This window comes from Apiospora hydei (genome assembly GCF_038363865.1).
Source record: "Apiospora hydei strain CBS 114990 chromosome Unknown utg000009l_segment0_segment0, whole genome shotgun sequence".
NCBI lineage: Eukaryota > Fungi > Ascomycota > Sordariomycetes > Amphisphaeriales > Apiosporaceae > Apiospora > Apiospora hydei.
Window position 1 is genome coordinate 4,369,687 of NW_027117368.1, and position 18,919 is coordinate 4,388,605.

The window sequence follows — 18,919 nt, forward strand, 5'->3', positions numbered from 1 at the left end:
GGAGAATCCGAAGCATGGAGAAAGCAGGGGCCACTGCACCTGTAGTTAAGTGGGCCCCATTTTGCAGGCGCATCCAGTAGGATTCAGAGGCTGCTGACTCAACGGCAGATTTTCGGCTTGACTGGCCCTCTCTCGCCCAAAAAGGTGCTGCTACTCGCCAGCCCCACCAAACAAGACCATTTCTCAACTTTGTGTGCAAAATCGCTTCGCCCGTGCCCCTCAGTTCGCAAGTTCAGTTCCTGCCTGTAGAGAATTTCGGGCAACGGTGTATCACGGCCTCCATACACCCGCAAAAAAATACCGTCAAACCGATCTCCCGGACACCGACAACATGGCCGAATACGATTTGATGCCGAAGCTCGTCGGTCACCTTGACCGACACATGATATTCCCCCTGCTCGAGTTTGCTACGGGCCAGATCCCCGAGGACGACGATGCCAAGGCCCGCGAGATCACAAAGGCCAAATATGAGCTGCTCAAGACCACCAACATGACCGACTTCGTCGGCAACCTGAAGGCCGAGCTCGAGGACCTGGACGAGGTCCCCGCCGAGTTCAACGACATGCGCCAGAAGGTCTTGACCCGCCTGTCGCAGTTCGAGGAGGACACCAGCAAGATCACCGATCTTCTGGGACGCGAGGAGGTCGTCAACAACCTGCGCAGCGACAAGGTTGCCAACTTGGAGTTCTTGAAGAAGGAGCACGAGGTATGCTGCACGAACCCACGATTCGCGAATCAAGAGACAGAGGTGCTAATGCGAGAGGTTTAGGTCACAATTGAGATGGTCAACGCCCTTTACGAGTTTGGCAACTTCCAGTACAGCTGTGGTAACTACGGTGCTGCCGCCGAGTTGTTGTACCAGTTCCGTGTGCTGTCGACCGATAACGACAAAGTCGCTGCCGCCACCTGGGGAAAGCTCGCTTCCGAGATCCTCATCACAAACTGGGAGGGCGCTGTCGAGGAGCTGACCAAGGTCAAGGAGAGCATTGACTCGAGGCTCTTCAACAACCCCCTGGCACAGCTCAAGAGCCGCAGCTGGCTCATCCACTGGGCTCTGTTCCCCCTGTTCAACGACGAGGGCTCGCGCGACACCATCCTGGACCTCTTCTTCAGCCCCCTTTCATCAACACCATCCAGACCAGCTGCCCGTGGGTCCTGAGATACTTGGCCGCTGCCGTCATTACTGGTCGCGGGCGGACGCGTAACTCTGGCCAGCACCAGAAGCAGCTGAAGGACATTGTGCGCATTGTCAAGCAGGAGGCGTACGAGTACAGTGACCCCGTGACCGACTTCGTGCGGGCCCTCTACATCGACTTTGACTTTGAGGAGGCCCAGCGCCAGCTGTCGCTCGCCGACGAGCTCCTGCGGGCCGACTTCTTTCTCTTCTCCGCAGCCGACTCGTTCCTGGATGCTGCGCGCCACCTGATCTCGGAGAGCTACTGCAAGATCCACTCGCGTATTGATATCAAGGATCTGAGCACGCGCCTGGGCCTGGACCAGGACGAGGGCGAGAAGTGGATTGTTAACCTCATCCGCGACACCCGAGTGGATGCCAAGATCGATTACAAGGAAGGCACAGTCGTGATGAACCACCCGCCGAGCAGCGTGTACCAGCAGGTGATTGAGCGAACAAAGGGCGGGTTCTTCCGCACCCAGGTTTTGAGTGCCGCTGTTGCCCGATAGGATGGGCAGCTGGCTGGGGCACTGGAGACGGCAGTAACAAGTAGATTCTGATGGTATGTATCCTAATATCATGAGATACAATCATGGCCATCATGGTATTTGGTAATGGCATACATTACGCACGGCGTTTCGGGGAAGGACATGATCAATTGACCAAAAGGCGGTTAGACGTGTATGGATAGCAATTGCTTTGAGAATCAATCACGATACAAACCAACTACATGGATGCCTATACTTTCTTCTATACTTTGTTGGTGGGGATTGATTGATCCAAAAGTTGACATCCGCCTGCTAATTGAATCAGGTTGTGAGGGTGTGAGGCAGTGGTAAAGGGCGCTACTGCCACGACTTGACTCGGGAGTCGAGCCATGGGCCGCCGAGGGAGAGAGGGAGGCGCTGATTGGGCTAATCAGCCCTGTCGTTCGCGCGTGCAGCTGCTTTGCCCGTTTTCTCAACTTTCGCTTAGCAAGCTCTTCCGGGCAAAATCCGCAGGGCAAGCTGGGCCCAAAGTCTAATTGGGCGGTAGTGGACTGTCACCGTTTCGGATGGGGCCTTTAATTGGCTGGGGGCCGCTGGAGTCAGGGCTTCCGTAGGCGTGACGTAGCGATCGGCACCCACTCCTGCAGGGTCGACTGGCCGTCCAAAGTGGGCAGTGGCAGGGCATGGGCATTGCGCAGCCTCCAAATCCCAAGAAGAAAATGGCAAAGTCCCCTTTCGCAACTAACTGGACCCTGAAATCCAATCCTAAAAAGTCCCGTTAGCTGTGTGTGCGCGCTCGTGTGGGTGTGTGTGCTCGTGTGGGTGTGTGTGCTCGCCCTGTCTGCTCTGTCGGTAGTTAATTCACTTCGCAACTTCCTCTACCACCACTTTTCTACTACTCACTCCTGTTCCTGACCTGACCCATTCCTGCTACTGCTGTGGTACTCCGTTCTCCTACCTCCTACTCACTCATCTTCGATTCCCTGGGAGCTCTTGTTCCAAACGTCCCGGCGATACCTGTAACGGCTTCCACCCTACTCCGTACTCCGTACTCACCTGCTCCATCCAGGACGGCATTTCCCTGCTCTTCGTGAGCTTTGAGCCCCCTCTGTTCGCCCCATATTGCTGTAAACTCTCCTCAAACTGGGAACATGGTTGCATGCACTTGCCATACCATCTCAGCAGCTTCTGAGGGGCCCGATTGATCTTTTTTCTTCGGCCAAACTCTTACTCTACTCCGTGTCCTGTATCCGCCTGTCTCGTTTAAAACAAGTAACTGCTATCAAAGGGAAAAATACCGAATTGGGACAATAAGCAAGCACCTTCGTCAAAGCCGTCTTCTCTGCCTGTGCCCTTCTGGCCCTTCTCTTCTTCTGCACTACTACATACGTTTTTAATAATCTGCCGGGCATGACGATGCAACGCCCCGACGACAACCCGTTACTCGTAGCTGCTACGAGCCTGGGCCTTCTACCCCCGCCCGGCTTCTCCTCCATTGCCATTCCGCTGCCGACGCCGTCGCTCTACCTAAGTCCTTTCACTACCGCTCCGGTGAACCCATTTGGCCAGCCGGATGTCGACGAAGACGAGGGATACTCACCACCCATACTATTCCCCCCATCTCGCGCCAGCTCCTCATCCAGGTCTTCGTGGGCACGTAGGCAGCCCGCGCCCCCCGGTCGCCAAGGGCGCCTACACTCTGCTTTGTGTCGACGACAATCGCGTAAACCAAAAGGTATGGTAGCACTATTCGTATCTTTATTTTGTATCCCACCGTATCATGTTTGTGGTGGCGTTGCGATTGCGGTTGCGATCGCGTAAGAACAGACTGGCTAACCTGTCACTGTATTTGGGACAGCTCATTAGCAAATTATGCGAGAAATATGGACAGCCCTGTGAGGTTGCGTCAAACGGACGGGAAGCTGTCGACATGTACAAATCAGATCCAGAGCGTTTCCGCTGCATCCTAATGGGTAAGTGCCATGATCCTCGACCCCCCTTTGCGCTTTTACATCTCGCAACTCTGCATCCTATCTCGCGGTATCGATGAGGCGAATATTGTATAGGGGCTCACCGACTAATCTTGTCATCAGACTCGACAATGCCCGTCATGAACGGTTTTGATGCTGCGCGCGAGATTCGCGCCTTCGAGGAAGAATCTATGCACCATTGCAAACATGACACCTCAGTATCTAGCCAGATATCACCCGGATCTGATGCAAATTTGGCCGCCCGGGATAATGCAGATAAGGGGTGTCCTCATAAGCGACCAACGCGCCGGGCCATTCTGGTTGGAGCTTCGGCGTCCGGAGCCGCGGCGCTCAGCTCTCGGTACACCGACGCGGGCTTCGATCTTGTCATGAGCAAGCCGTATCACGTGCGTATGATTGTGGACCTGCTCTTCGGCGGGCCCGCAACCAACATCGTGAGTCTTTATGGGGGCATTGACGAGAAGGAGCTTCTCGCGGCAGGGTACCCCTTGCAGTTGCGGCCTTGGTCCCGGCCATCCGAAACAAACGTGAGGGGATGCGGTCGCCGGGGCGGTGAGATAAGAAGACACGCCGGCGGCGGCATGCTTACATTGATATTCCAAGACCCCTGTATTAGTACGATATTTGTTTTAATTCGCCTTGTCGCTAGAGCAGCGGGGCGGGGAAAAGAGGGAGTGTTTGATCATAGCGCCGGCGTTCTCTGGAATGGATAGGTCATGGGCAGGTCTGGCATGGTATCGGGTTGCATTTACAGAATATTTACGCAAGTGTTCACGGGAAATATCGATGGTCGGTCGAAGGATGGCAGTGTATATAGTTGCTTGCAGTTTGCTCCTTCAGAATGAAGCGAACTCAGTAACACCGTGATATCCCGAAGTCTTTAGAGTCTGAGAACCTGTTGTAGCAGAATATGCGGTGATTCGATGATCATTGTTCAGAGTGAGTCTGGCCTGCGGCCTCAAATGCTTGGATGGTGTCTGTTTGGTTTGTCACTCCGAAACTCTCTCGTGGCCTGCGGTATCCCCCTTAAATCCATATCGTATTGATGCGCCCCTGAAAGGGGCCTCACATTCTCTTCTAATATACTTCCTCGGGATGTATCGAGTATTGCAAGTCCATCCATATCTGGAAGCCATAACGGTAACCGTGTATTCACCAGAAAGAACCAGAGTACTATTTTTTGCAAGTGTCATGAAAGCCAAGGGTGGAGTGATATTACCTCCGTTCCCTCATTGGAGTTACAGGCCGAATTAACCACATTGTTTCCACCACTTCTCACTGTTTACCCAGACTGAGGGGGAGGAGCAGTAGCGCCGGCCGACAACCCTCAGCGCGCCGCCCCTGACGACAACGACAACGACGCCGGGGCCATCCGGGCGCTTGCTCATGACCAAGGTTGGTTCGAGTGTATTCGCTGCGGTCGGGTCATCGAGCGTACTGATGGGTGCAATCATATGAGTTCTGTTACGTCTACGGAGAGGAATGGCGCTCCTGCTCCTGCCGTCCACTGCGGGACGGCTTAATTCTACGGGCAGAAGGCTACATTCTCATGCTCAAAACAGCCACCGTCATGGGGTACCATCCCCCAGAATTTTCTTTCTTCAGCGTGTGACTCGGCAGGCAATGCGGCTTGAGCAGATGGAGGAGAATTACCAACAGTTCGGATCTGAACGCGACCAGAACCATACAAGCACACGCCCAGAACGAGTTTGATTGGGGTAGAATTCACAAGGCGAACGCGGCCCGAAAAAGCGGAGAGGTGACACATGTAGATACCCGCCAGTATCGGTTGGCCAGTCGGCTGTTGTGTAATGTTCCTATTGCCTCTCCGTATTCTAAGCTCCATCCATACCTCCATCCGTTGACGCCTTTGTAGACGAATTAATGAGAAAAGAACGACCATGACAGGCACAAGGAAACCCTGATTCTCTCCAGGATTTCAAATTCACTCGGGTGCCACGCTCAAATATAAAAATATCTGACAATTCGCTAGAACAAAGACGAACAGTTCGTCTCTCTCCCCCTCAAAGAAACCAGGAGTAAGTAGCCTAGTATTCCATCAAGCCTTCCTCCAGTGCCTTGATCTGCAACGCCAGGTATCGGCCATAGTACCGGCAAAGCGCGAGGTTGCCCCCATGAACCAGAAGCCGGGGTGGCCGCTCCGGCGCCACATGGTCCTCCACTCGCCCTCCTCGTCGAACCCCCAGACGTCCTTCAGCGGCGCCGCCATCTCGGGGCCGAAGATCTCCTCGGCCTGGGTGCGCATGTTCTTGTAGCCGGTGGCGAAGACGATCTCGTCGGCCTCGAGGCGCGACCCGTCGGCGAAGAGCAGGCCGTTCGGGAGCACCTCGGCGATCTCCTGCCCTTGCTTGATCTTGATCTTGCCGTCGATGATGAGCTGGCTGCAGCCGACGTCGATGTAGTAGCCGCCGCCGCGCTGGAAGTACTTGAAGAAGAGTCCGGCGCCGTCGGGCCCGCTGTCCAGCTTGAAGCCGGCCTTGGTGAGGCCCTCGAGGGTAGCGCGGTCGTTCTCGATGGAAAGCGCCGCTGCCTGCTGCTGGAGGGCCTTGTGGACCGGCCTCGGGAGACTCCAGAGGATGAGGTCTGCGTCGTCCACAGGGGCTTGCCTTCGGAGTAGAGGGCGGATAGGCCGATGTCTACGATGGAATCTGACGAGACCACGCACGTCGATGATCTCTGGACCATCGTCACTTCGTAGCCGTTCTCGTATAGATCTTGGGCGACTGGTTACATGATGATCAGTATAGGACGAGACAAGTAGTTCAAAATTGATGCTCAAAACCCCTATCAGGGGTTAGGGGAGCCAAGGGGCAAAGCAAGGTGGAAGCTTACTGTCATGCCCTGAATTGCAAGATCCGACGACGATGGCGCGTTTCCCTGCAGAGTCAGGGTTGGCTCCCGGAAACTCTGAACTGTGACATAAACGTCCGCTGAAGTTTTCCATCCCCTTGATGGCGGAAAATTTTTCTTGCCCGAGTGGCCGGTCGCTTGGATGATGTGGCGCGGGTGAAAGGTGCGTGTTTCTATCTTGTCGCCGGTTTTGCGCTCGACCGTAACCGTCCAGTATTGTTTCCCTGCATCCCACTTGGCCGAGGTCATGTTCGTCTGGGTCCAGACGTTCAGCTCCAAGAGCATCGCGTACGCTTCAAAGAACTCTGCGAGCTTGTCCTTGGGAGTGAAGACGGGCCAGTGGGACGGAAATTGTATGTAGGGCATGTGGTCGAACCAGACAGGGTCGTGCAGAATCAGCTGCTTGTACCTTTGCCGCCAGTTGTCCCCGATCCGGGTTTCTCGGTCGATGACGAGGGACTCGACTTTTAGCATTTTCAGGTGCGCAGCCGAAGTCAAGCCGCCTTGACCGGCGCCAATGATCAGGACGGAGGGTTCCGAGTCCTGGAAGCTGGATTGCGCTTCGCGGGCTTCTTTCCAGTTGTTGGCGCCGCGGCTGCCCTGTTCTCGTCCCCCTTGGGACGATTTTGGCCCCAGGGCGGTTCGAAGCCGTTCAACTCTCGCAGCGCTGTGTAGACAGCATAGGCCTTCCAGCTCCCATCCTGCGGGATCAGCCGTACGTATCCTTGCCCTGTGCCGGCTCTTGTCACAATCTTGAGAGCGAAGGCGATACATCTCGACTTGCCGTATGCATCGATCGGTGCGATGGCAGGACAGAAATGTGGCGCTGATTTGTCGATGGTGACTTGTCTCAAGTTTTTGCCATTGGCGGCGAGGTACTTGCGGATCTTGTCTTTGCCTTGCAGGCCACGCAGGTCCCACGAGAGGCCAAGATGGTCGCGCCAGTGGCCGTCTTCAACAAAAAGGTCGGCTAGAGCCTGGTAATCTTGGCTTTCTAGGTATTTGTTGAAGTGCTCGATGAATTCGTTGGCAATCCGGTCAGCGTCTACGGAAGCGGGAAAGTCGCCCCGAGGAAATTCAGCTGGCACCACATTAAAGGAATCGGGTTCAAATCGGTTGCTCTGGGGAATTTTCAGAGTACCGTTCACTTGGACGTCAGCCATATTTCAAGCGGTTTACGGTGGTATTGTGACAGCAGTACTGTGATATTCAAGGCAAGATTGAGACGGGACTTGAGGCGGCAGGTTGTTGCTAAACAAGGGAAAGAGACAGAATGCTAACATGCGAAGGACTACTATTTCTCTTATACCACCAGGCACCAATCACATCAACGACCAGGAAAAAGCGACAGGGCCAGTCATGGAGATGCGGGACCGAAACCGCAAGACCGCGTTGCCTCAGGCTTGGCCGGGCTGCAGGAGACAGTCAGCTCTATGCAGGAAATTGGAATAATGGTGGTGGCAGCAACTAAAGCGGGCGACAGCGGTAGCATGTTGGAAAGAGAGGCGTCCAGCGTCCTAGCCGTTAGTCCACCCCCGAACTTGCGGGGTCGGTCCTTCAATGGATCAGAGTTTGGGGTAGAGCTAGGAGGATTTTAATTTCAAGGACGCTGCCAGTTGTTCGACTCTCCACTGTGATCTACACGAGTGTGGCACGGTGAGTGCGGCAGCAGAACCGCCCTCCGTCCCTTTTCTCCGCGCGTCAAGGCCATGACATGAGCTCTGCAGGAAGTCCTTGGCCGCCGTCACTCACCCCCCCTTTTTCGCCTTGAATTGACCCGGCGGGTTGAACCTTGTTCAGCGAAAGACACGGGGTTGATCACGCACCGTCTCGCTACCGGCTCCGTCCCGAGGACAACTGCAGAATCGGGATTTCCTGAAAAGGGATCCCCGATACAGAGACAAGGCGTATCAGCCAAGGAATGATACAGGATACTGAATTCATGAAGATAGGGGCATGCTTGCTATAGAGTCAAATCTGATTCGCTATACCAGTCAGACGTCCATCCGGGGTTGCCTGCAGGTCTCGCAAAGGCAGGCAGAGGCTCAATATTATTCCTGGAGATTCTCGATATGACGCTGTGGGGAGATGGGGAAGTGGGCCGTGAGCACCACATCAGCGTCAACGATTACAAAGCCGCTCGTTGCTCCTGTCACCCATACGCAGTGCCATACAACCCACCGCCTGTCTACTTTAGGTATGTATTTTCGCTATAAAGAGCCGTTGGGGTAAAATCCTGCCAATCTTCCCCAAGATCTTTCCCTGTGATATTGAACAAATCCACAAACCCGCAGTCGTCACAATGGCTACCATGTCCGAGACAACCACCGTCGTCGAGCTTACCCCGCTCCCCGCACTTAATAACCCGGGGTCAACCCCCACAGCAACAGCAACAGCAGCAGCAACAACAACCACGACAGCAGCGGGGTTGTTGTCTTCGTCGGACGCGAGGACGACGGCTCGGCTCGGCTCAGCCCGACGACGCATCTTTGACGTGGCACCGGCCAATATCCTGAGCAAGGCCTCGCGGACGCTCATCACCACCCTCATCATCTGCACCAATGTCGTCCAGTTCATCTCCAACTTCGTCACCATCGCGGCGGGGACCACCTTCACCCGCGACTTCGGCCGAAAGTCAGGGCCCGGGCAGGCGAACTGGATGCCGGCCTCCTTCAGGTACTTTGCTTTCCCTAAGCTTTTGTGTATTGCAGTACCGTATCATCCAACAGTTAGAAATACAGTAGTATATATGGAATAATAAATATTTGCTGACGCAGAACCTGTAATGTCCTCCCTGCAGCTTGACCCAAGGTGCCTTCGTCCTGATCAGTGGCCGGCTGGGCGCCGTCTACGGCCACCAGCGCATCCTCCTGCTGGGCGGGGCCATCATCGTGGTCTTCTCGCTCGCCAACGCGTTCTGCGGGACGTACGAGAGCTTCGTGACGATGCGCGCCCTGACGGGCGTCGGCGGCGGGCTCGTCATGCCCAACGCCGTCGCCATGATCACCATCATGCTGCCCCCGGGCCGGTCCCGCAACATCACCATGGGCTTCTTCGCCTCAGCCGCGCCCATCGGCGGCTGGCTCGGGGCCCTGTTCGCCGGCGTCTTTGCCACGGCGCCGGGCGAGTGGAAGTGGCTGTTCATCTTCATGTAGGTGGCACTTTTCGGTTCCACCACTCCAGACACTGACTAATGTTCATCTGGTTGCTAGAGCTGCTCTTGGCTTATTGGTATTCGGGGGTCTCGCGTTCCTTTTGCCTAGAGAAGAGCCGATCGATAAAGGCGGTAAGATTGATTATATGGGCGCCTGCCTGGGTCTAGGAAGCCTACTACTTTTCAACTTCTGCTGGAAGTGAGTTACCGTTCCATACACTTCATACTTCTCGCACCGGCTAATTCATACCGTATAGTCAAGCACCATCAGCCGGCTGGAAGACGCCGTACGAGATCGCTTGCCTGGTCACATCCCTGGCTTTGTTTGCGGCATTCCTCCTCTGGGAGAAGTTCGTAGCCACCGAGCCCGTGATGCCCATGGACATCTTCCGCACCCCTACCTTCACGGCCTTGGTCTTCGTCGTGCTGCTGAGCTACATGAGCTTCGGCATCTCCCTCTGGTACATGATCTCGTGGCAGCAGGAGCTCCGGGGCTGGACCGTGATGCAGACCGCCCTGGGCTGGATCCCCTTTGTCGTGGGCGCCATCGTCGCCGTCGGCCTGGCCGCCTGGCTGATCCCCCGCCTGGCCGCGCAGTGGATCATGGCCATCGGCATCGGCGTCATGGTGGTCTCGAACCTGCTCCTCGCCACCATGCCCGTGCAGCAGACGTACTGGGCGCAGACGTTCCCGGCGGTGCTCGTCGGCAGCATCTGTCCCGACTTCGTCTACGTGGCCGCCCAGATCATCGCGAGCAACAGTGTGAGCCGCAAGCAGCAGGGTGTCGCCGGAAGTCTCATCGGCACGCTGAACCTCTACGGCAACAGTCTCGGCCTTGGCTTCGCCGGCACTATCGAGACGGAACTCACAAAGGGCCAAGTGGACCCGGTTAAGGGGTATAGGGCAGCGCTCTACTTTGGCGTCGCTCTTGCGGTCGTGGGACTCTTGATCGATTTCGCCTTTGTCAGAATGCCCAAAGACGAACGAGAAGGCTGGGGTACAGATACAGAAGGCGAGACGTATCAAGATGAACCTGGCGTTAGTGGTCACGCCACTGGTGTGCAAAGAGAAGCGCCAGTAGGCAGTCTCGCATAAAAATCTCTCAGGTATTGTGTAATCATAACTGGCAAGGTGCCAAGTAACTATACCGCTGTGGGTACAGCCTGCCACTTTGACTGCTTTACAACTCCATCTGCTCCTTGATTCGACGGCGTTGGGAGATTCGGTTCAGGCCTAGGACGAAGTGCCGAGGATCTGCGCGAACGTCGGTCCCATTGCATTGCCCTTCGAATCTGTCTGGGTAGCCTGTGTAGCAAACGCCAAGAACACACCCTGCCAACCCTCAACTTCGCCACTCCCTGTTTTGAAATTGAAGATCATGCCTCCGTCTTGGTATACTCCGTTCTCCTTGGCGAAGTGGCCGACGTCTCCCTGATTCATGTGGATGTCGTGGATGCCGTCGCCGTTATTGCCATCGTACTTACTCCCGAACAGGTACATATCGGCCTTTTGCTCGACAGCAGCATTGAGAATCGGATTCAAGAAGTCGAGGATGTCGTTGTCAGGTCCGTTCTTGTTGTAGGGGAGGATGCGGCCCTGTTGGGGTTTGACGAGCTGGCTGCGGTAGTAGTCGAGGCCCAGGCCATGAGCGGCGTGGTCGGTGATGGCCTGATAGCCTGGCTTCAGCTGGGACAGTCTCTGGGCTACCGGATGGGTCTTGTCGAAGGATGTGACATCCCAGAACACGATGCGAGAGTCGTGGTCCTTGGACTTGACGTCAACTGCACAGTCGAGGTCTAATTCTTTACCATCAGTAAAGGTGATGTGCCCGTGGTCATTGTCTTGCTCGGTAGGTTCCCATTTGGTGGCCGTCCCTCGCCAGACTCCGTATCTCGAGATGGGCATTGTCGGCTGCGTGTAGGGTAGTGATAGGTGCGATGTGACTAAGGAACACAAACGGTTCAAGATCATGCCTGGCGAAGAGAACGAGAGTCGGTGTTGGTCTGATGCGTCGGCATTTATATGATGAGTCAGTCAGCCCCCAAGGTCTAGATCATGTACTATGTAGGTAAGGTTGACATCATGTGAGACATCCATTGCCAGTCAGGCTGCGGGCAAGTATTACCTGGGCAATCCGTACGACGAGCCATGGAAGGGGCCACCGAGGCGAGCTGAACCGAACAATATGCAGTTTGATGTACAGGCAGGTACCCCCAACAAATTTAAGTATTCGATTACAGGCCTGTCAGTGGCTAGCTACATGTATATATACATTTGTGGAATATCCAATCAGTGTGAAGAACGACCAAGCATCAATCCATATGCAAAATGAGGGTTTCTGTGTGATCTTGCCAGCCTCGATTCCACAGCCGGTTTCACTTCTGTCTCCTTTCCTCGTCTCTCTGTGCGACGGCGACTTTCTCGATCATCAGCTCCGCCGCCCAGCCAGGCAACCATCCCAACGAGGTTGCCTGGAGGGCGTGGGGAGATAGCCGATCACGTTCGACCGGCCACAGCCGACCCTCGACAGCGCCGCCCTCGCCATCGTCCTGGCGTCGGGCATGACGAGCGAGGCGGCCGCCGAAGTATGCGACACATCCGTCACGGATCCTACCCGAACGCCCAGGATTTCCACGTCGTGTCGCCCGATGCGCATCTCGCGCGCCACAATGGTTGTGAGGCTCATTCTGAGCAAGTGCAGGATTAGTAAAGTCCTTCTGTGGGGGTGCTTGACATATCCATAAGTAAAGTAGGTATGCAGCTTACAGCGATGTCTTGCTTGACGCATACGGCGCGAGGTATGGAATCCCAAGGTCAGATAGAGAACCAATATTCATGACCAAAGCGGGACTGTTTTTCTTCAGAAGCGGAATCAATCGACTCATCAGCTGCATCGGGAAGGACAGATTCAAACAGACAGTTGATGTGATCTGTTGCTCCGGCGTGCACTCTAGAGCCTCGAATGCGGGGCTTCGAGGAACACCGCCGGCATTGTTGATGAGCACCGTCAGGTTGAGGTCCTCGAGCGAGGAGAGGATGGCGTCGAAGTCGACGTACTTCTCGTCCCTCGTGGTCGCATCCCTCTGATTGCAGTTCCCGCAGGCGACACGCTCGGCGTCGGCGATGAGTATGCGGAACTCTCGTGCTGGGAACGACTTCCGCAGGCCTTCGACAACTTTGACACACTTCTCTCTGTTCCTTCCATGAACAACAACATTGAATCCCCTCTCGGCCAGCTCGTGTGCGAAATTCTTGCCTATCCCACTGGTACCTCCGGTAACCAATGCCCACGCAGGTCTGGTTTCTGTGTTGTGTAGATAGCGGTGCAACTTTGACGGTTTTAGATACAAGGCAACAAAATCGACTGCATTGTATAGATAGTAACTCGTCGCCAAGATGCCAACAATTTTCAGCGCCGCATGAAAACACGGGACAAGGCTGCTGAAGAGATCCATGACAAAGCGGTTCCTTGACAGATATCGTTAACATTGGTTAGTGAGGGAAGGAATACTGTTCATTGCCTAAAATCACTGCCACTTCTAACTGCTTGTGTCCACACATTCGTGCCTAACGAGGCATGACGCAACCTTGGCGGGGTAGAATGAAGTCTCATTCACACATCTCATCGCTTCCCTCTACCATTGCTAATTTAAGTTCGGAAAAAGCAAGAGGCAATGTCATCTCATCCAGAATATTGTCGATTCTTTTCCAGCCTTCGAAGTCGAACCTGCTATCGTCTGGGACACTGTCCGACTCATTCGATGTACGGCTGAACAATTCGTTGAAGTTGTCCCAGTCACTTGATTCGTATGAGCCATCAGGAGAACAGCCCCCTACTATTGGGATGTTCTTCCCGGGACTTATCAGAAAGGCCTCGAAAGGCTCAGTAGGATCCCTGGGACGAGGAGAGTCGACGTAAAGGCATTTCCTAGCCGCTTTTGCTATCCGGTCCGCACGCATTTTTCCTTCCACACCCACGTGCCCGGGGACCCAGCAAAGTCAGACCAGCACACCCATGCTGACGAGGCTCTCCAGGGCCTCTTGGATGATTTGCCAGATTGTGGTCGTTATTTCATCCTTTGTGCTGCTCCCCTCGATACAACGCTGAATCGACTCCAAACCTTCGGCCCAGTCGGTGAGTATGTATATTGTCGGCAACATCTCTTCACCCGCAGAAGCATCTTGCTTTTGCTGGCAAGGGTCTGAGGCGTCAGATACTGGGACGTGAACGTAGAGCTGGGTCTCCACACTTGCAATTCGGAGGGCCATTGCAACGGCAAACAACTCGGTATGATGTGTTTTGCATGCTCCGAAGAGTCCGTAGGCGCAATCAACCCAAGGCTGGTGACTTTCATGAAGTCGTTTGAAAGTAACGGCTGATGAGAATGTGGCGTGGTGTTCGGAGCCGTCGGTCCAGAAGACGAGCCTCGGTCGTTTCTGAATGCTCTCGGCATTCATGAGCCTACTGGATCTCTGTACAGCCTCCCATTCACCCCGACGCTCAAAGGTCGGGGATGTGGTCTCGTCGCTATCGCTGTCGGGGTCTGTGAGCAGAGCTTCGGCTTGTGCCTGTATGGCCCGCACCACCCTCACACTTTTCTTGACTCTTTTCTTCGAGGTGGGTTTTTCCACGCGGAACCCTTTCGGTTTCAGAAGGCCGGGCGTCTTTTGATTTGAGAGCCACTGGCGGAGGCGGTATCAGTGAAGGAGGAACTGGCGTAGCAGTCTCTGGTGTGGCAATATTCGTTGTCGGAGTCGCAGGTGTAGGTAGTCGCAAAAAGCGCTTCAAGCGCTTTGGTAGCTTAACCAACGCATTCACGTCGGATTCGATCTCGTTGATGAGATTCTCATACATTTTCTTCCATAGATGCAGTGAGGGTCACTCGTGGTGCTTGGTGATCTGCTGCCTCTTTAGAGACCAATCCAGAAGTCAATCTCGATCTCTCGTCATTTTCAAAAATGAGATCAGATACCTCTTCCTGATTATCGTTGTTTGTCTTGGTTGTGTCAGACTGCCCTTCGCTACCGGGGGCATCATGATTGGGAAGGGGAATCTCTTGAAGGATATCCATCATGGCAGAGCATGTAGCAAGATTGTTGCCATGTACCTGCTGTGGTGGTGCAGCGTGGTGCAGCAAGCCGAACCAACCGACTGCTAGGGTGTTGATGTTATTTACAGGTGATGGTCAGGTGAGGTGCAAAATATGGTACTGAACTGATTTCGCGCCTTCTCCGTTTGTCTACCAGAACCTGCTTCATAAAACAAGGTTTTGGCATAACCAAGTACTTCTCCCCATGGGTCCGGCGGATTGCCCAAGGTCTTTCTGTGCCATGATTCACATTAGGTACCTACCTACCTAAGTGTTGATATCAGATGCTCCGATGCCCCCCTTAGTCTCTACACTTTTCCTGTGGTTTACCAAAACAGGGGTGGGGGCATTCGTTTATACGAAGGAGGATGTGTGGTATATCGTATGTATTGGAGATACCACCACTGACACCTATCCAATGTCCAAGCTAGCCACCGGAGTCCATTGTCAATATCCAGGACGACAACTCACATTTACCCATTGACGGAGTCGTACAACTATTCACAAGCTCACGCGGTACTTCCAGTTGCAAGCGACACCAATGCATTTTAGCAGCCACCACATATGCCGCCGCATCACTGCTCAATACAAAACGAGATTTATATTAATAAAAGAAAAAAAGATTCTCACTAATCACATGGTCAAATGGTAGGAGCGGTCATCACAGCAGGATCTTCAAGGACATTTATGGTTGGAATTTGCTCGTTAAGAAGAAGGAGAAGAAGACAAGGGAAGCTAGTAATGTCTATCTATTGCTTGTGTTCAACAAATCCTTGGGCTGTCCCCGACTACGAGTAGATAGGAACGATGTGTCGGGGAAAGAACAGGGACCCCAATCCGATAACCACAAGGCAAACGATTCCGCTAAAGGAGAAAATAGACTCAGGGTATCAATTATCAAACATCGGGGAGAAACCGACTGGTCAAAACCCTTCAGGCCCTGTGTATAACCAGCCAAGCCAAGCCACTCATCAGGCATCGCATATATACCCCATGCCAGCCTGTCCGAATAGCCATGCAATGGGTATAAATCAAAAGACCACCAATTATGTCCCACCGTCTTCGAATACCCTCATCTTAGAATGAATGGGTATCTGGGTCGTTCGTCAATCATCAATAAGGAAATTCGTGCGACGATAAGGCAATACCGTCGATCAGGACATCTAAGGCGCTGGAAAATCGGACCATCCGCCGCGGCCGACTTGGTGGCGTGGCATCATCAAAGCTGTGCGGCAGAACCAAATTCGTATGCAGGTATATGAGGTGAGAGGATCTGAGCCAAAGCAGCGAACGTAGTTGATTCGTATACCCGACATCAAGAAGAAATAAAAACGCCGGAACACCGTGGCAAATACTCGCAGCCAAGCCATCCTGGAATGCAGATAGGGGCGTCATAATAAGGAGCAATAGTCGTCGTAAGTCGGGAAAAGTTCGTCAGACATGTCGTGAAATGCAAAACCGTAAGTATAAAGAAAGGAGGAAAGGATTGCCGGCACAATCCAAGAGTGGAGTTGTTGGGCAAGAGTTTGGGGTAAAGACATCGAGAGTCTTTTAGTAAGCAGCAGTGGCATTGGTTTCACTGGTAGCAACCGCCACAAGTGCTTGGAGGCGAAGCATGTTGTCCTTGTCGGTGGAGCCGTTGGCCGGGGCTGGCTGCTGAGGCATCGTGGGCTGCCTGGCTGGAAACCCTGCGAAGTGGCTGATGTTTGGATGAACCATGCGCCCAACCCGTTCGACTCGGGCAATTTTCTCCGGGGGCCCTTCATTGTGGATGACTGGACCATTATACCAGCCATGGCGCTTCCCCTCCCTGGAATGAGTGAAGGATGGTGCCGACATGGTGTGTTGGTGAAAGCCTCTGTTGCCACCACTAGGGCCAGGCTGTCCATTCTCAATGATCACGTTATCATTGAACCTGACTGTCGGTGGGTTCAACCTGACTCTGTCGGCTTCGGCCTCGACAGCTTGGTGTACTTCTTGAGCCCAAGTCCCAGCACCATCGCGTGGCGGCGTTGTGTTAGAAGCGATATCAAGCCGCGTAAGACCTCGGTGGAGCCCCATATCCCAGTTAGCCGTACCCCGTCTGCTTTCAGACGTGTTCTCTCCAGACGGAAGGAGCGCCGGTGGGTGTGAAGACTCGGAATCAATCATCATTGGAGAAGGGTTCCGTCTCAGGGGGGATGTCGGTCGGTGTGGAAGAGGATCAAAAGACTCTATGCCGGGCAAGCGGATTGCGGAATTCTGCGGTGCAGGATGGTTGGCAACCGTTACCGGTCCGGTGACAGGACTTTGGAATTGAGAAGGCGTGATGACCTGGCTGAGGCGGCTGCTCGTGTTGGCGGCGTTGAAGTTGCTGGAGTCGGGGTGCCAAGTCCGACGACGCCAAGCTTCATCGGCAACATTAGACACTGAATCCCGCCGAGAAAACACAGACGATGTCGGTGAGCCTAACGTGCTGGCGACAGGGAGAAAGCACATTGGTTAGTAGCGCTGATCGGCGAATGGATGAACAAAGGCCGCCCGATGCTCGCACCGTGAGGCGACTGGAAAGGATTGCCGCCTGACGGAACACTGAGCCGTCGTCCAGGGGTTCGCGAGCCAGCGTACATGCTCTGAGATCGAGAGTGAGACGAAGTCGGCGAGGCAATCCCGGACCACCTCGGGCTGCTCTGACCTGTCGAAAAGGTTGCCGAAGTAGGTGTGCTGAAATCACTAGGAGACACGGCTCGATAAGAATATTGACTGTCACCGCCGGCACTGTGATACGACTCGAGTGATAATCGGGACCGCGGGTCAGCCATCACTAGGGGTGGCGGTCGTCGTCGAGCATCCTCACGGCTGCTGAGATTAGAACCTATGGAGCCGATGCTCGATGTAGACAGCGATTTTGAATGGCCACGGTTTGGGCCACCGGCCATGCTCCCCGCCGTAGAGGCACGAGCTCTGCCTGGCTGACGGACCCGGTCCGTCCGGATCTGCCGTTGGAACCTGGTACCTGTCGCCGCCAAGGAATCGATGGGTATGTCCTCGTTTACGTGAACCGTCTGGGCATGCTGGCGCAGGTTATCCAAACGAGAGAAGCGCCTCGAGCAGTGGCATTGAAAAGGGCGTTCGCCCGTATGTTTTCTGACGGCAAGTCAGTGCATTGCGGGCAGAGGATGGCAGCAGCGTACTTACCGAATATGTCTTGCCAAGTGTTCACTCCTTGTGAAACTAAGGTTGCAAGGCGGATAGTCGGTGCAGTAGAACCTCTGCGACTTCTTCTTTTTATTCGATTTTGTCCCATCGGCGTTGATACTGTCGTCATCGGATCCAGCCCCGTCGTCGCCATGACCCTCTCCGTCCGAATCGTCCATGCCAACATCTTCTGAATCGCCTCGCGATTTCCTGGAGTGTTGCGAATTCTCGCGTTGCGGTACCTTCTTCTCATCGATGCTCTCGGGAATCTGGACGGCTTGGGGGAATGGCGATGTTGGCAAAGGACGTTGGCTGAACGTTGCCTTGGTCGGGGTGGGAGTCGTAGGGGAGGTCGCCATTGTGCTGTCCTCCCGTTTCACTTCGATGTTGACCGGCCTGAACGTTGCCGCCATCACTTGCGGCCGATATAATGAAAACGGTTACAGGGTTTGGGCGGTTAGGTGTGTATGGCTAGTGTCGTCGTGAGTCGGTAGCTTTAGGTCCAGGACGTTGGTCGTCAAAGGCCGCACAGTGGGGATCGTAGGGGTGATATGATGAAATGCGACACAGCCTGAGTAGAGGCGGAGTTGAGGAGGGAAGGCGGAGAATGGAGGGGGAAGGGGGATGATGGAAGAAATAGTCAAATAAGCCGTTTCAAGTCATCCGATAGTCTTCTATTTCCACCGATATGCCTTGTTAACAATTGGAGGGGATGGCTGAGATAATTGACAGGCGCAGTTTCTGGTTCTTTTCCGGGCCTTTTGGTGGGGGAAAGGAACGGGCGCGCGGGCTGAGCTGAGTGACGAAGTATCTCTACTACTGGGCGGGCACCAAGACACTACTGGCGACCGGGAGAGGCAGGGTCAGGAGGAGGTGAGGAAAGCCGTCCAGGTAAGCGGCTTTGCGCGACGTTCGAAATGGATAGAGTTAAAATGGTGTCGAAGGAACATGAAGAAGAAGAAAAAGACTGTGGC

The 18,919-nt window shown here is 54.4% G+C and overlaps 9 protein-coding genes across 9 annotated transcripts; 3 read left to right on the forward strand and 6 right to left on the reverse strand.

Moving 5' to 3' along the window:
* Positions 1 to 331: 331 nt before the first annotated feature.
* Positions 332 to 1,683, forward strand: PG997_013165 (uncharacterized protein; the record flags this gene model as incomplete). The annotated part of the gene is made up of 3 exons (XM_066817479.1): positions 332 to 706; positions 770 to 973; positions 1,030 to 1,683. The coding sequence occupies 3 exons, from the start codon at positions 332 to 334 to the stop codon at positions 1,681 to 1,683; spliced, it is 1,233 nt and encodes a 410-aa protein (XP_066663171.1).
* A 1,389-nt stretch (positions 1,684 to 3,072) lies between these two features.
* PG997_013166 (uncharacterized protein) lies at positions 3,073 to 4,366 on the forward strand (the record flags this gene model as incomplete). The annotated part of the gene is made up of 2 exons (XM_066817480.1): positions 3,073 to 3,397; positions 3,756 to 4,366. The coding sequence occupies 2 exons, from the start codon at positions 3,073 to 3,075 to the stop codon at positions 4,364 to 4,366; spliced, it is 936 nt and encodes a 311-aa protein (XP_066663172.1).
* Positions 4,367 to 5,712: 1,346 nt separating this feature from the next.
* Positions 5,713 to 6,998, reverse strand: PG997_013167 (indole-3-pyruvate monooxygenase YUCCA11; the record flags this gene model as incomplete). The annotated part of the gene is made up of 2 exons (XM_066817481.1): positions 5,713 to 6,348; positions 6,507 to 6,998. The coding sequence occupies 2 exons, from the start codon at positions 6,996 to 6,998 to the stop codon at positions 5,713 to 5,715; spliced, it is 1,128 nt and encodes a 375-aa protein (XP_066663173.1).
* A 47-nt stretch (positions 6,999 to 7,045) lies between these two features.
* Positions 7,046 to 7,687, reverse strand: PG997_013168 (dimethylaniline monooxygenase (N-oxide forming); the record flags this gene model as incomplete). The annotated part of the gene is made up of 1 exon (XM_066817482.1): positions 7,046 to 7,687. The coding sequence occupies one exon, from the start codon at positions 7,685 to 7,687 to the stop codon at positions 7,046 to 7,048; it is 642 nt and encodes a 213-aa protein (XP_066663174.1).
* A 1,139-nt stretch (positions 7,688 to 8,826) lies between these two features.
* PG997_013169 (uncharacterized protein) lies at positions 8,827 to 10,773 on the forward strand (the record flags this gene model as incomplete). The annotated part of the gene is made up of 4 exons (XM_066817483.1): positions 8,827 to 9,239; positions 9,325 to 9,675; positions 9,737 to 9,877; positions 9,936 to 10,773. 4 exons carry the CDS (start codon positions 8,827 to 8,829, stop codon positions 10,771 to 10,773), a joined length of 1,743 nt encoding a protein of 580 aa, XP_066663175.1.
* A 138-nt stretch (positions 10,774 to 10,911) lies between these two features.
* On the reverse strand, positions 10,912 to 11,583 carry PG997_013170 (uncharacterized protein; the record flags this gene model as incomplete). Its single annotated transcript, XM_066817484.1, has 1 exon — positions 10,912 to 11,583. The coding sequence occupies one exon, from the start codon at positions 11,581 to 11,583 to the stop codon at positions 10,912 to 10,914; it is 672 nt and encodes a 223-aa protein (XP_066663176.1).
* A 550-nt stretch (positions 11,584 to 12,133) lies between these two features.
* PG997_013171 (uncharacterized protein) lies at positions 12,134 to 13,638 on the reverse strand (the record flags this gene model as incomplete). The annotated part of the gene is made up of 3 exons (XM_066817485.1): positions 12,134 to 12,365; positions 12,445 to 13,146; positions 13,298 to 13,638. Coding segments are annotated over 3 exons (1,275 nt in total), but the record flags the coding sequence as incomplete, so codon positions are not given.
* A 39-nt stretch (positions 13,639 to 13,677) lies between these two features.
* PG997_013172 (uncharacterized protein) lies at positions 13,678 to 14,533 on the reverse strand (the record flags this gene model as incomplete). The annotated part of the gene is made up of 2 exons (XM_066817486.1): positions 13,678 to 14,222; positions 14,272 to 14,533. The coding sequence occupies 2 exons, from the start codon at positions 14,531 to 14,533 to the stop codon at positions 13,678 to 13,680; spliced, it is 807 nt and encodes a 268-aa protein (XP_066663178.1).
* A 1,786-nt stretch (positions 14,534 to 16,319) lies between these two features.
* On the reverse strand, positions 16,320 to 18,304 carry PG997_013173 (uncharacterized protein; the record flags this gene model as incomplete). Its single annotated transcript, XM_066817487.1, has 3 exons — positions 16,320 to 17,176; positions 17,302 to 17,894; positions 17,946 to 18,304. 3 exons carry the CDS (start codon positions 18,302 to 18,304, stop codon positions 16,320 to 16,322), a joined length of 1,809 nt encoding a protein of 602 aa, XP_066663179.1.
* Between the last annotated feature and the right edge of the window lie 615 nt (positions 18,305 to 18,919).